This window comes from Hypomesus transpacificus, chromosome 22, assembly GCF_021917145.1.
Source record: "Hypomesus transpacificus isolate Combined female chromosome 22, fHypTra1, whole genome shotgun sequence".
In the NCBI taxonomy this organism is placed as follows: Eukaryota; Metazoa; Chordata; class Actinopteri; order Osmeriformes; family Osmeridae; genus Hypomesus; species Hypomesus transpacificus.
Window position 1 is genome coordinate 7859033 of NC_061081.1, and position 15719 is coordinate 7874751.

A 15719-nucleotide genomic window follows, 5' to 3' on the forward strand; every position below is an offset into this window, starting at 1 on the left:
GTGTGAGTGGGGCATCAGAACCTCCGTCAGAAACAGGGGGACGCTGGCTCACCAGCCACATGCTGTATGAGTGAGGACCGACCCACAGGGATGGTCTGTCGCTCCACAGGAGCCAATTAGTAACTTTGATGTTCAGGATGGGGGTCAAATAGTGTCATTTTTTGTACTGTGACACTAACCCTCAAAGAGTTGCAGGCAGTGAATTATTTTTAAGATATGACACTATTCAATACCTCACAGTTGTGAGGTAATGAACAGTGAGTTGCGGCAAAGTCATCTATTTCCCTATTGAGCATAGGGTACAGATACATGTCAAGGGAGGGAATGAGAAAAGGTTCAGCACTGACAAGGCTCCATGCAGTTTGGAAATGGTTCCTTGTCGTTTTTTCCCCCCATAATTGGACATCCGATTGACTCACAAATACCATATGTGCACTAAGGATTTATTGAAATATACCCGAGCACACACATTTGAACTTTTAAGCACTGTACATATAGATTGTTTATTGTGTGGACATAGCTCCAGCTTTAGCAGCTACAACCAGTGGCATTAGACAAGACCTATAAATCACAGACCAGGAAGTCTGGCATGAAGACAACACTGTGGCACGAGTCAGGCAGCAGCCACAACAGGGGTTTCCTCAACAGATGGGTGTGTCACCTCTGCTCTGTTTGTATGTGTGTGTGTGGCATTGGGGGAGTGTGTATGTGGGTGGGTGAGTGTGGGTGTGTGTGTGTGTGTCTGTCAGAGTGTGTGGAGTTTCGGTCTTTGGTGGTTGTGTGGCAGTGTACAGTATGTATTCACATGTTGTTTTAGATAACAGAGTAGTGGCCAGGACGAACTGTCACTCCTAGCTTAACTTTGCACGCTAGCTTCTGCTGTGCTATCTTCTGCTGTGCTATCTTCTGCTGTGCTATCTTCAGCTGTGCTAGCTTCTGTTGTGCTAGCTTCTGCTGTGCTAGCTTCTGCTGTGCTAGCTTCTGCTGTGCTAGCTTCTGCAATGGCATGTTGGTACTCACAGAATAAGAGGAACATCAAAGACATCCAGACGTGAGGAGTACATCCTTTAGAACTGTGATATACTCTATGTGAGACCCTGGTTGACAGATCTCTGTCATTCTACTTTCATACAGCTCTATCCATCAACTAATCTAGATCATGACAACACAACTTTACAAAAAACAACAAACACTTTTCAAGGCATCGTATGTAGACACTGACACTTTAAACTCTTTAACTAAAACTGTAACATCAATTTAAAGACTTAAACATGTTGATTTCCCTGCTTAGAAACCCACAATATTGGAGTTTCAAACAATGTTATTAAGCAGGTCAGTTATTTCAAGACCATAGCAATGGGCTGGTGATGGAATCTGAATTTCACCACCACCAGCTAAGCTACTGCACTTGTTCCATAGAACAACTGGAACGCCTGGCCACATCTGGTCCTCATCTGGGTTCTCCCTCTTCCCCTCTCTCTCTCTCTCTCTCTCTCTCTCTCTCTCTCTCTCTCTCTCTCTCTCTCTCTCTCTCTCTCTCTCTCTCTCTCTCTCTATCTATCTATCTATCTATCTCTCTCTCTGTTAAACCAAAGCGCAGCTAGAGCCTCTGATGACAACGTGGCAGTAGGCTTTATCCAAAGAGTCAGGACTTTGTCATTACCAGAACATGGGTGTATAGAGCAGTAGGGATTGTCTTAGAAAACATCCATGTGATGTTTGGGATCTTTGAGGGAATCGTTTGGGTTGATCAGATCATCACTGGATCATCCCCCCTCCTATCCATACACAGACAATACAAATACATGCGTGAGTGTACTCACAAGCAGAACATCTCATTCGTGTAGCGAAGTGTGGTTTAATCTATTGAGATGATTATTGCGTTTAGGGAGTCTGTTTTTTCTCAACTTCAAATGAAAGAGGTGGGGAGAGAGATAGAGATAGAGAGAGAGAGAGAGAGAGAGAGAGAGAGAGAGAGAGAGAGAGAGAGAGAGAGAGAGAGAGAGAGAGAGAGAGCGAGAGAGAGAGTGTTAGATGACAGAAAAAGGTGAAAGAGAGGTGAACAAAGCAGATTCATTCAAGTAAAAGTTTGGTAATGTCTATTATGTGGCCTCTGAACACCCTTTCCCTCCCTCCTACATTTCTGTGCAGGCCCTTTGCTCACATCCCACTGCCAGCATGGGGCTCTGTTGCTGTCTCACAGGCCATAACACATATTCTTATCTGGATACATTCAAATAGAGGCTTTGTGGATTAAGAAAACAGCCAAAACAGCCAAAACAAAATGGTCCCGGGTGCACTGTATATCAGATATGACAGTCAATGTCAATTCCTATTGTTGGTGAATGGATGACATATATATATAGTTTTCTTGTCCCTCTACCTACCATTACTGCCTTTCCATCTCCCAGAGCAGCCTACTTAAGATAAACCTGCGAGTTAGCAGGTGTTAACACCATCGGTCCATCAATAACAACAGTCAAGTTCCCTTTCATTCCAACCCTATTCTGCTTTGTGTGTCCAGGGAGATCCAGCAGCCTACTCATGGAGGACCAGGCTGTGTCCAACAGCAGCCCACAGCATGGGCGAGGCCAGGGCCACAGCCAGGTCAAGCACAATGTCATCAGGTGTGGGTGGCTGAGGAAGCAAGGGGGCTTTGTCAAGACTTGGCACACCCGTTGGTTCGTGCTCCGGGGAGACCAGCTCCACTATTACAAAGACGAGGAGGAGACCAAAGCCCTGGTAAGTCAAGCAGACCTGCAACTCCCTGCAACACCACTGGGTTTCTCAGCACACTCTTAGTTTAAAGCATGTTATACTGTGAATGACAGAAGCACCATCCGCTTTTTCGACAGGCATTCCGTAGGCTCAATGCACTCTTTTTTTTCCATTAAATTGCTCACTAATGAATACGTCAGGTTTGCAGAGTTGTCATGTGGCAGCGCTGATATGCGGTATTAGATTCCTCAGTACCCCTTTCATGTTGTGTACAGTAACAGGGGGGCGACAGGTGTGAGGGGGTGAGGGGGGGTGGAAGGGTGGAAGGGTGGAGGAACATGTATTTAATTGTCTTAACAAAACTGCAGAGGAAATACAATGGACTTTCCTCCTCTCCATCCGTGTACACCCTCTCTCTCTCTCTCTCTCTCTCTCTCTCTCTCTCTCTCTCTCTCTCTCTCTCTCTCTCTCTCTCTCTCTCTCTCTCTCTCTCTCTCGAAGCGGCGTGCTGTCTGCGTTAGTCAGCATCACCGCTTGGCCAGTGGCTCAAGTGAGCTCTGAGTATGCCTGGCTCATGTTGAAGTGTCACTCACACCAAACTTTGATTAAACAGTGTACTGTGACTCAGCATGTTAATATTAATGGACACTGAGCATGTGTATGAAAGTCAGTGTAACTGTTTGAAGTTCATGGATATGGAAGGAAATCATTGATTGCATTCGGTTAAATCTTTATGAAATATACTTTGAAGGACTTTATTTTCCAACCTGTGCTTCAGAAGATCATTTAGCATGATTAGACATAGCATGCTTAGCAGTAGACTTCTCTGTTCACCGACAATAAACTGTTACGGTTGAGTGGTGGGGTAGTACTCAAACGCAGGTGGACAGCTGGACAGGAAGTGCTAATATGAATGATAAAATGCTTACAATAGAGCTAAATAAGAATCTCACCAGACACGGTTCAATTTATATAGCCAAGCACAGATGTAATACCGGAGATGGCAAATGAAGATGTAACACAAGAAATGGTCTGAGCGTCCAGTCTGATTCCATGGGCTGTTTTGACTCCATTTGACTGCAGAGCGCCTGTAGGAGTTGTCAGCTGTGTCCTCACAACAGAGTCAGACTGACTAATGGAGAGCAGACAATGACTGAGGCAGACAACAGGCCCAGTCTCTCAAGTTACTGTAACCAGGCAGCCTGCTCTGTAGGCATGCTCTGACAAGGCCCTGGGAGTAGACACTCACAAACTCACATGCGCGTTCGTACACACACACAAAGAAGCTGATTGATACATAAAGTTCCCAGTGTAATGTATTACATTGAATATGAGTTGCAAGAAATGTGGCCTATACAGTTTTGTGAATTACATTTGTACAAAGAAACATACAGTTCAATATTGATGCCAGTAACTCAGCATGAGAATCAAAGGCACAAAAAAAACAAGCTCCTATCAGCTCATTAGTGGAGCTCAATTTAGTCCACTCAAGGTACTGGACTTTGATGTCACACGCTTGGCTGAATGAGGGATATTTTAATAAGCTGATAACTGGCTGGGTAGTGTAAAATTAGGATGAAAAGTAGCTTTAAAGGGTGAGCCATCCAACTTTCAGTGCGGAACACAAATGCATGGAAACGTGTTGGAGTGCATTAGGGTACTTAAGTCTGTGTATTGCATTGTGGGAAGATCTAGAATGCATATTAGATGGACGGATCTTTGGACTAATATGGAATGGAAGCCTCTGATGGCCAAACTTTGCAGATGTGAACGTGGGCAGTTAGTCACACCAAGTGAAACTAAGTCAAAACCCCAAAGTCTAGCTGGTGGGAGAGAACAGGCACACCTCAGTCAGATGCTGGCCCCTGTTCCCAGTATGCTGCTCCACTCGGAATGCTAAAGTATTGGATTGAAGTGAGCATGGAAAATAGGCAATAGGTTTCTTGTTTGATATGAAATGGTTTCTTTGTTATATTGAACTGGCTAAATAAACTGTACATGAATGAATGCATTGACAAAGTTTCTCCTCATTTGTTTGTGCTACACATATGTTTTTTTCCTCAGTGTTTTTCAGTCATTTATTTAAGCCTGACCTACCTTAGTGACTCATTCTCCATGCGACTAACACTTTCCATACCCTGGCCCAGTTTTGAAATGATGCCAGCACATTTTCAATACTTCCAAAAACTCGTTTTTTGTCTGCATGGAAAAAAACTGGAGTGAAACTAGGCCAGACAGCAAGCAGTTTTTTCAAAGTTGGTAATCTGTGACCTGAAGAACACTTCGCAAGCAAATCATTGAGACAAATAAGCAAGGGCTGAGTCTCCACTAGTCCGAGAACATGCCAGAATCCCACCCAGCAGATCACCTCCCTTTGTGTAGCACTGAACATCAGTGAGGCCCAGCCAGTATGTATGTGTGTGTGTGTGTGTCCTGTAATAGGAGTCAACGAGCGCTGAAGCCGATACAGGGTGATGATGTGGAGCAGGCTTTATAGTGTCTATTAATCACACCACTCATGTGACGTGATATCTCCATTCGTTACCTGCCTCGTTAGCTTAATTGCAGTCTCCGACACAGGTGCATGAGCATCTGCCCTCTTCTGTTGCCTAGGGGATTTGCGACATACTGGCATGCGACAGGGAGCACTGGCTAGAAACACACACACATACTCACAGTGTGTCTCACATTCAGTCAATCATAGCATGTCACAGTACCCCGTCATGCTTGCCATAGTTGTCTAGTATTTGATTTTTTATGTGCAAGTAGGAGGATATAGAGCGTTTGATATTGCCATTGTCACAGAAGAAGGACTTTGTGTCCCTAGAGTCCAGGCCAACCCCTCTCGGGCATGGTTGGAATGTTAGGAATGGGAATGGGGAGAGTTGAGAGGTCACTGGAGTGTGTGTGTGGGGCTTGGCACGTGTGGGCTTGGCATCAGCACGCCTTCTACATGCCCCTGCTCGTCCAGCGCTCACACACACTCGCACACACACTCGCACACACACTCATATTTTTTTACAAAGAAAACCCTTTTCAAGAAGAAGAGATGGACCATCTTATCCTAGGACCAACACAGGGACAGTTGTCTACAAGAAAACACTGAGCTGATTTGTTTGTTGTAACCCATTAATATAAGTGAGATATATTTTATTGAGGTATTTATGTTAATACCTGATGTGAAAAGAACAAATGAATGTTATTTACTCCATCTTCAAATCTGGACGAAATACAAGTTCCAGGAACTGAATGAAAAAGCTGTTGCTAAAGTATTTGTTGGACTTCTCCACCTTCAGCATTTCGAAAACCCATAATATATTTATAATTGTTCAGATTGTTGCATTTTGCAGCTAATATTTAATGAGTTCAACAGTGCAATCATTAGTGCATCTTCTACCCACCCCAGGGACTGGCCAAACCTTTACATGTGTTGTCCTGTCAACACATAACAACAGTTGCTCATTTCTGATGTCATCATGCACAGCATTACCTCCCACTCCTGCGTTGAAGTCAGCATCAGAAGATGAAGGGCTGCTTACCGGGCAACAACTGGGTGGCCCACGTCTGGGCTTGAGGCATTGCCTTTGTCCTTTACAGCTTGCCTTCTCTCTTTGTGATCCTCCACCCCTTAGTTCTCTGAGATGTTAGTGGTAGTGATGAACGTGGATAGGGTGGAAGGTGTGCATTCATGTATTAAATGTATCAAACCATTCTGAGGCTAGGCTTCTCCTGTGGCCGAGACTAATGAAAGAGACTACAAAATGATTCCTTGGTACTTTTTGAAAGCTTGTTTGAAATCTAGCCTTGTATCAATCATTGAGGATGTTCTCAGGACAGAGAGTGTGGACACTGAACTCAGATCAGATACAGCACTCACCTCCGTCGATGTCTGCAGTGCCCTAGGCAGCAGGATGGAGGCTGTGGGGCTTGTGCAGGGCTCCATAAGATCAATAGAGGCTTTCACAGGGTTGTTAATCGCAACAGGAACAGCCTGGTTCACACGGGGGCCAACGTCTCAGATTCAATGTTCTCTCCAACACTAGACCACTGAGATATACCCATCTGCTGAAGATAAATAGCAACTGTTGATTCCTCCCATCCATTAAGAAAGGCCTGATTGAGCCAAATAGAAGAATGACGAGGTAAGAGGCCTAGGCTGAGGGTAGATGAAGGTGAAGCATCCAGACTACCAAGGTTATTAATCAACCAACTCCACAACTACTACTACAATGACAGTCATTTACAAGGACACATTTGAAGTACTTTTCTGGGGGCATTGCAAGCCTAAACCTAACCTTACTATAATGACATTGAATGGTGAAAATAATTCCTTAGTATAAAGCCCACCTACGCCATGAGATTGCTATCTTATGGATGGCTGAGTTGGTTAGCTGCACGTGTGAGTCAGATACAACCATGAGATTATGTGACCCATTATCCTTGGGATATTTGCACATTCTTACAGATTTTGAACATTCATTAGCAGAGCAGAGGATGACCTTCTGTTCCTACAAAGGATGTTTGCGATCTATGAAGACTTTATCTCTCTCTCTCTGTCTTTATACCTGCTGTCCATCTAAGTCCCTCCCATGAGATGAAGGGCATGATGATCCTCACAGAGTCCATGTTTTCAGTCATAATAAAAAGATGCTTAATCCATGAAAGATATTCGCTTTCCAAGACGTGGTAATAAACATAAACGTAAGATGTAATATATATGAGTCACGTCGACTGGGTTTTTATCTGGTATCTGTACTACTTTTAATATTGTGTTGGGTACTTGATTTGACTTGAATCCCCTGATCAACCCAGACCATATCATCATCCATAATGTATTGTCCAATTAGTAGTCCAACTCCAAAGCAGCACTTTGGTGTCAGAAGCAGTAACGGTATCTACAGATGATGGTGAAATGCTTGTGGGAGCAGAGACTGTTCCGACCTTTCAAAGCAGAGGTATCACAGGCCCTTGTAGATCAAGCATGCTCACTGTAGACTTGTTCCACAATGATCCCCTTCTACTTCAAAGCTAAATGAGTGTAGTTCTTTACATAGCCTGTTCCCCACTTCACAAATGACATTTGACTTTTGATCGAATGTTATAATGACTAGTGAGCACTCAGAAATGAATTTGCAAAATGTATTTGCATTTCGAACACACAAATTTAAGGCAATTGGTGTCAAACTGGATGGAATTGTGCAAATTTGGGAGGAAGTCCTGAAGCAATATGGAACTGGTCATACCTAAGATGGAATCCATCACTCAGGGTAAGAAAGTATATGAAGCTAGTAGTGGTTGATTTAAATAGGACTCAAATTAAACAGTCCAGATATGGGTAATGGAAAATCTGAGGTTAATCACATTTGAACTGTAACATTCTACCCAGCTCTTAATTTATTGAAGTTAAAGAAATGATGATAAGACTGATAAGATAATTGATAAGACTTTAAAAAAGAGCACATGTACTACTCATTTTCACACACACATGCACACACTGCAGCAGCTATTAGTTTTCATTCAGTAGCTTCTAGAAGAAACTTTGGCTGTTTCATGTGTAGGTAAGATTTTGCTTCCATTTCTTAAGTCAAGCAGAGGCCACTGGGACAGGGCTATGATGATGGGTGGATGAAAGGACCAGTGGTTGACCCGTCAAAGTTAATGACCTTCTTATTGAACTGGGCCTCATCAATGGCTGCTCCCTAATTGACTCATTAATGGACATTCACATTTGGCTGTTTACAATTTGAAATCTATTAAGTCTTCAACTTTGCCTGGTCATTGTTTCATAGCCCACTGATTTATTCTTTCTGACTTTTCAGTAAATAAACTTGCAGTTGGTCTCACATCTCTGCCTCAAATAAGTTGAGCCACCCAACAAGGGTTGACAAAAAAAACATCACCACAAACATTCCTTGGTAGGAAATGCCTATGGCATAATGATGCCTTTCTCTTCTTACACACCATTTATCTCCCAAACTTGGAAGGGAATGGGGGGGGAGTGGGAACCAATTAAGACACTGCCCTAACTTCTGTCACCAAAGGCATGCGCCACAGTGAAAAGTCGAAATCTGGACATGATTTTGTCTGTCATACTTCCGTTCACTACTTCCCCTTTCTGGACTGGCCACAATATACCTCAGGGAGAAAGAGGAAGGGGGAGAAGCTCCCACGCTGGGCTCTGACTCGTCAGGGAGGAGCTGGCCCACAGCCCTGTTCTTAATGACCATAATAAAACAGCCCTGACTCCAGAGGGCAATGTCATAGTGAGAATCGAACTGCTGGCCCACAAGTAACAGAAGCCCAGAAACAGCCCTGGCAACAAGGTTGTGATGGATTGTAACGTCTGGCTTCAGTAGCTACAGTGCAGCATCTAAATAACTGTGTTTAGCTCCTCTGTGCTGGGCTGGGCTGGGCTGCACAGGGTAAACAGTGCCCTGTCTGAAACTGGGTTGGTGTGCAGCAAACAACATCAACCCAAAAGGGTGGCATTATGGAAAGTGTGGTAGGGAATTGGAAAGGAATAATATAGCTGGTGTTGTGGTTTTGTAACAGGCCCTTACAGTATGTCTGCAAACCCCTGAACTCACACTTAGCAATCAGAAGGGTGTGTTAACAACAAGCAGCTTTTTATAGGCTGAAGTCATCCACTGGGTTGGCTGTGGCTTTGCTTGTTGTGCTCTGAAACTGTATTTCATTTCACAGGCCTTTCTTGTCTTAATTGTCGATGGAAAAAGCAGTCAGGAACAAGGGAGGGAAGCATGTGCTGAAGCCTTTTTTGATGCAAGTCATCGCCTGTTTGCTAAACACCAGAGGCAAAAGGACATGAAGGAAAGACTATTGTCATTTGAGAAACAGTTGTACTCAATAAACAGAAGTTTCCGGTCGGGACATTGATGTTTAGCAGAACCTGTGGACCACATAAAAAATGTCCCTTCATTTTGGGGGCAAGTCTGTGCTGTCTTTATGAGCACCATTAAGGCTCTACATCTGGGGCTTCAGGTGCAGGTTCCACTTCCTCTTGTCACGGTCATGGCTCATTAAAGGCTCTTTCACAGCAGGAAGCCGCCCTCAGATCCTGTTTATCTTTATGGGCCTTTAACACCAACGCATCAGCACACATCTTGGAAACATTAAAAACATTCCCAGATGGAATACATCTTAATGGTGCCGATATGGTCCGAACATGAATAGACAGAAAGGGTCTAAGGGTCCCCAAAAAATCCAAGCTTGTCATTTACGTTTGTCGGTCTGATCGACTACATCTGTAGTGGTGTTTACTCTGAAGTGAGCTATAGTTTGAAATGCGTGCACAGATACAAAAATCAAAATCAAAAGGAAGAGAGACATAAGTCTCTCCATCTTGTGTGTTTAAACTGATACAGGCTGCTACCTTTGATGGGCCTAGCAGAGATTATTTTACATCATGCATTATCTTTGGTAATCCAATCTGCAGACAGTTCTATGAATGGCCCCTTTCTGCTCTAAGAGAGTACATAATATCATACTCTGGGGCTTAGAGAACAGGCCACAGATGCACATTAGCCCAGGTAAAAACCTGTCTTTGTCTTTGTTTAATGTCATACTGTGATCCCTCTAATATACAAGGAACCAGGAGTGCTACATGGGTGTAAATTTTGAATGACAAGATTCAATAGGCTTTAATCTGGTCAGTCCTGAACTTTAATGCTGACAGTCAGCGATGGAGAGAGGGAGACACAATGACAAGGACAAAGACAGACTTGTGGAAAGTGGAGCAACTGAGAGTGGAGGAGGAGAGGAGGAAAGCGAAGGCTGGCTCCACACTTCACCAGTGGTCCCCAAACAGACCGGTGGAGCTGGAACTACCGTAGTTCTAAGAATAGCCCAGCAAGGTTGTTGAAGTGGAGTGGGTTTGGGGGGGCTGGAACATGCTGATGTTGGGACTATTTAAAGCTGACTCCAGGTCACAAGTGTCAAACACTGATCTATTCGTTGGTGTTGGAGCATCAGGGGCTGCAGAGGAGTTGGTGTTCCCCATAAAGCCACCACATTGTCACATTGTCACATTGAATAACAAATCTACTCTGTCATCCTGACCCCCCCCCTCTTTCCCTGGGGGAGTGGTGCTTCAGCACAGTCTGCAGAGTTGCTGGCTCCTCCTCCCATCCCTGGCCCCACCCCCACCTGCCTCAACCGCATCCTCCAACAAACGCTTTGGTGATATAAGCACTTTTCTGTATATTAATCGCTCCAAACCATGCAGAGTTAAAATTGTATGTCCCCTCTGACCAGAGAAGAAGGCTAGAGGTGCAAGCTTGGCACAAATGTAAACAGTGCATGTGCTGCATACAGTAGCAGGTCTGTTCTCGGACAGCACACAGGCTGTGGAAGGGTTGGCCACAAGCTAGAATGTGATGGGTTTGGGAGTTGTTTATTTTCACCTAACCCTCTCTTTCTCTTTTTCCCATTTGCTCTCCTTTTCTCTTGTTTCTAGGGAACCATTTTCTTACCTGGAAACAGGGTTACAGAGCACCCAACCAATGGGGATGAAGGTGGAAAATTTCTGTTTGAAGTCGTCCCAGGTAAGACGGATAAAAAAAAAACGATTCAAGGCTGGCCCATGGTGATGATGATGATGCAATGATATGGTCACAGAGTTAGTAAGAGCACCAAGTCCAGTCACTCCATGGTATTTCAATGTCTGCAGTGCAAACATCAGTCTACAACTGACCTGCTGTCAACCATGTTCCTAAACTGTGTTATGCACGTGTTGTCTGGCTCCTGTCTTCACTGCTAGGGTCCTGTCAGTAAATGGCCTTTCGCGGTGATATTTGGGGGGCAACTGGACTTGAGGGAAATCCTGTTGACGAGAAGTTCTGCTTCAGGTCTTGTTTAGAAAGGACAGGTGGACAGGTTGGATTTTGGAGCGTAGGAAGCACAAACAGCTGTAGTCCAAGCTGCAGAGTAACTAGCAGAACTACATGAGGGATCTTGTCAGTGCCCAAGCCCTTCTTTCTCTTGCATTAAAACAAAGCCATAAAAGGTGTAGAATAGTTGTTGAGGGGACACAGCAATGTGAAAGTCAGGACTCATCCCAGCCCAGTCCGGCAGAGCTCCAGTGTGTCTTGTCACTCGTGTGACACTCATAGAAGAATTTGCTCATGACATCGGGTTTGGGAGTAGAGACATGAAAGCACGGAGGAACACATTGCTACTTGGAGAGACAATGACGCCTGTGTCCTGACTGTGTGACATCTGTCAGGATATAGATGCTGGGGGCTGATGGGGGGGACATAACCTGTTTCTTTGATGACATGACCTTTGACCTGTGTTGGAGTTCAGTAGCTATCTTCTGAGTTAACCCCCACAAAAACTCACATGCGCACACACACACACAAACACACACGCACACACTGTCCAGGATGTCCTTGGTTCAGACCGTACTAAGGGAGTCCATTTTCCCAGGCAGAGCGATGCTGGGAATGTGAGTCCAGGGAATTCATCTCTAAACACAGACACAGCTGTAAGTCTGTGGTCCTCAGCTGGCCTGTGGGGGAATGCGTGACCAGCTCCAATCAATCCATCGGATATGCTCTGGGGAACAACAGATGAAGTGCACAGTACATTTTGAGCACTCATCCTTTTCCCTCTCTTGTCCTCCCCCCCCCCACACACACACACCACCATCACCATGATCTTCACCCCACCACTGACCTTGAGACTTTAACTTTGAGTCTATACAATGTACCCTTTTTTGACATCTTTGTTGATGCCGAGAGTTAAGTAAGAAGCTCAGATTTGGATGTTTGATTCCAGCCTCAGAGACGGAGCTGTGCTTAGTTCCAGCTCTGTTTGGAGAAACAATGGATGCCCTCTTTTTATCATGTTGTGACCTTGGTTGGCTATTGAACACATTTCCTCACTGCAGCTGGTAGACTAGTCACTCCAGGGACAAACCGTACAGACTTGGAGAAAGACTTGCCTAACCTGCGCTCAATTACCTCATTTAATACATTTTTGGTTGTGGTATTGTGAGTCTAATTTAGACAAGTGGACAAGTGTGTATGATGTAGGACACCACTCCTAAGCCTCCTGTAGGAAGGATGTTCAAAACTGTCAAATAAAAAGTGTGTGGTCATGTAGCAGTAATGAGAAATACATACAAGCCATGTTATGTCTAACAACCATAAATGTGTTCTCGGTCATGAGGAATCCAGACCATGGAGAACCTTCTAATTAAATTGCAATTTCAATCAACATCGGACCTGCATGATACAGTGAGTAGACTTATGAGAGACTCAGAAACAAAAAAAGTTTTTCTAAACAGAAGTTATAACGTTATTCATAACCATTTGCTGTCACAGTGGCTTGACACTGACTGATAATGCATGGTATGTTTGGAATAACATTTTCAGAGAGAAAATCTTAAGCACTTGTTGGCCGCTCTGTCTGTCAAACCAATTAGCCATGATACAAATTCTGAAAGTGTTCAACTTCAACATCATAATTACTCAATTCATGAGGGGCTTTAAAAAACAATCTACAGCCCACAAAAACATAAATGTGGAAACCATAGTTTCTTTTCTCCTTTTATTTGGAACTTCCACACTAAAGAGAGACCCATATCTTCTTTGCACATATGAATATGCAAATGTATAACCTTAAAATATCTTGGTTCTGTGTCACGGGATAAGATGCAACCTAGCGCTATGCATTTACATTTACATTTATTCATTTAGCAGTCGCTTTTATCCAAAGCGACTTCCAAGAGAGAGCTTTACAAAGTGCATAGGTCACTGATAACAACAAGATAGCCCCAAAAACATTGCGGGTAGCCAAAACATGAAGCACATATTGTGAACAACCAAGATAAGTGCCAAAGGGAAGAACCGTAAGAGCATGTAGTTCAACAAGTTACAATTAAACAACATGAATCGCTATAAGTGCAATTCATGTTGTTTAATTGTAACTTGTTTAACTACATGCTCTTATGGTTCTTCCCTTTGGCACTTATTTTGGTTGTTCACAATATGCTATGCATGACAATGAGGTTCTTATGAGGAAGTGAAACCATATGGTGTTGGTGGGAGGAATACCTATGTTATGATAATTGAGCCGTTTTAAGACTCAAGATTATCAGTTGTATACTATACATCAGTGTGTTATATATACATTGTACATACATAGGAATTGCAATTAATTAATAAAAGGGCATTAAGCATTGTGTATGTTATTTTAACGGTACGGGCCAGGGGTAGGGGTACATGAATGTTGTGAAGGGACAATTAAAGGCTGTGTTACCAAAAGAAGATAAATGTTATCACCCACTTACTTCTGAAAGCTGAAAGTTTCACTTACAGTAATAAGTGATACCGCTAAACCGCAGTGAAGCGTAACTACATGGCAGTTCTTATGTAACTACAATGTCATCACTGTAGGCATTGCTATGTAGTTACATGGTAGTTAATGTAAGCTTAAAGTGTTGCCCACGGTTCTGTCAGACATGTAGTAATTAATCTGGAACAGCTTTAGTCCTGAAGGAGCCGACTGTGTACTACCTAAGACTTAAACAAAGCGTCGGGGAAGGAATTTGAAATGCCACAGACTCCATCTGGAAATACAGAACTGTCAAACTCTGGTGCCATGGCAACTTCATTTTCAAGTTATTATTCCAAAATGCCACCTTGTATATAATCTTTCTCAGGATTCATGTTTCTGTTACCTGACCTTGGTGAAAGGCTATATTGTTGTGATGGTATCCACAGCTGGATTAGTACCTATGGATGGGCTCATGTTGTGATGGGCTGTGCCCCTCTCCAAGATGACCAGAAGCCCAGCCCTGGGGAGCTCACCAGTGTGGTGTGTGTGCATGTGTTTGTATGTGTGCCTGCTCGCAAGGACATACATGCGGGCATCTGTGGTGTGTATGCACACCTTTTTGTGTGCACGCATGTGTGTGTGTGCATGCGTGTTTGTGTGTGTGCATGTGTGTTTGTGTGTGTGTGTGCGTGTGTACGTGCATGCACATGTGTGTGTGTGTGTGCATGTGTGTGTGTGTGTGGAGGCGGTTGACTGCACCATTGATTAGTAGCTGGTGGGGGTCTGCTGTCAGGTACAGTGTTATTAAGTTCCCAAGCAGTCAGGGGTGAGTTAGGGAGGCTGCTCCCTCCCTTTCAGGGCAGGACTGAGCTGCAGGCTGGCTGTCACTGGGACAGAAACATGGATCCTTGGTTTGTCCCTGGATGGATGTCAAACTGTCATCATCGGTAAGAGGAGGGGATACAGACTTACTTACATGCATGGAGCAGTGTAGGTGGAGCAGTATCTGCCTGTCTGCCTGTCTGTCTGCCTGTCTGTCTGTCTGTCTGTCTGTCTGTCTGTCTGTCTGTCTGTCTGTCTGTCTGTCTGTCTGTCTGCCTGTCAGATCTCACATGTATACTTGCACACACACCTCATACCTCTTCTGCAGCAGATACTGAATAAAGTGAAATGTGTTGATTTGGCTATTTTTACAAGTGCACCAGTTTATTCTATTTTTCCACTGCACTGTCAAATAAATCTGTGCCTCCATAAGAACATTTACAATTGTGAGCGTGTCTGTTAAGAAGAGATTATTAAGGGTTGCCCGTCAAATTATAGTAGGCCTACATTTTCTTTCGTTGCCTATTTTGACCACCTGAACAAGAAATGCAGAAAGACTGGAAAGTTTTAATCATGGTTAGAGCCAGGATTGTCAGAGCAGAAACACTACTGGTGTTGTCTCTGTTTGCCCTGTCTGTATTGATGGAAACCAGGACAGAGCTATTACCCAGCTAATAAAGAGCCCAAAGACGAGCAGAGATACTAAATGGAAAAGTCCAAAATGCCACTGGTCTAAATGTGTCCCTGCTGCCGCACTAGAACACAGAGAGATCTGCAGACTAGCAGCATCTGCATGTGCTGCTCGGCCAACAGACAGGCGGGGGGAACTTAGAGTGTGTGTGTTTGTGTGTGTGTGGTGGGGAGAGGGAGGAGGGTTGGCA

General features: G+C 44.0%; 1 protein-coding gene across 1 annotated transcript in view; it reads left to right on the top strand.

The window, feature by feature from the left end:
- arhgap24 (Rho GTPase activating protein 24) overlaps nucleotides 1-15719 on the top strand; it is a 53149-nt gene that overhangs the window by 5084 nt on the left and 32346 nt on the right. The window contains exons 2-3 of the mRNA XM_047045711.1: nucleotides 2525-2742; nucleotides 11192-11279. Of these exons, the coding sequence (XP_046901667.1) occupies nucleotides 2545-2742; nucleotides 11192-11279 (286 nt within the window). The 5' untranslated portion in view covers nucleotides 2525-2544. The remainder of the gene's footprint in view (nucleotides 1-2524; nucleotides 2743-11191; nucleotides 11280-15719) is intronic.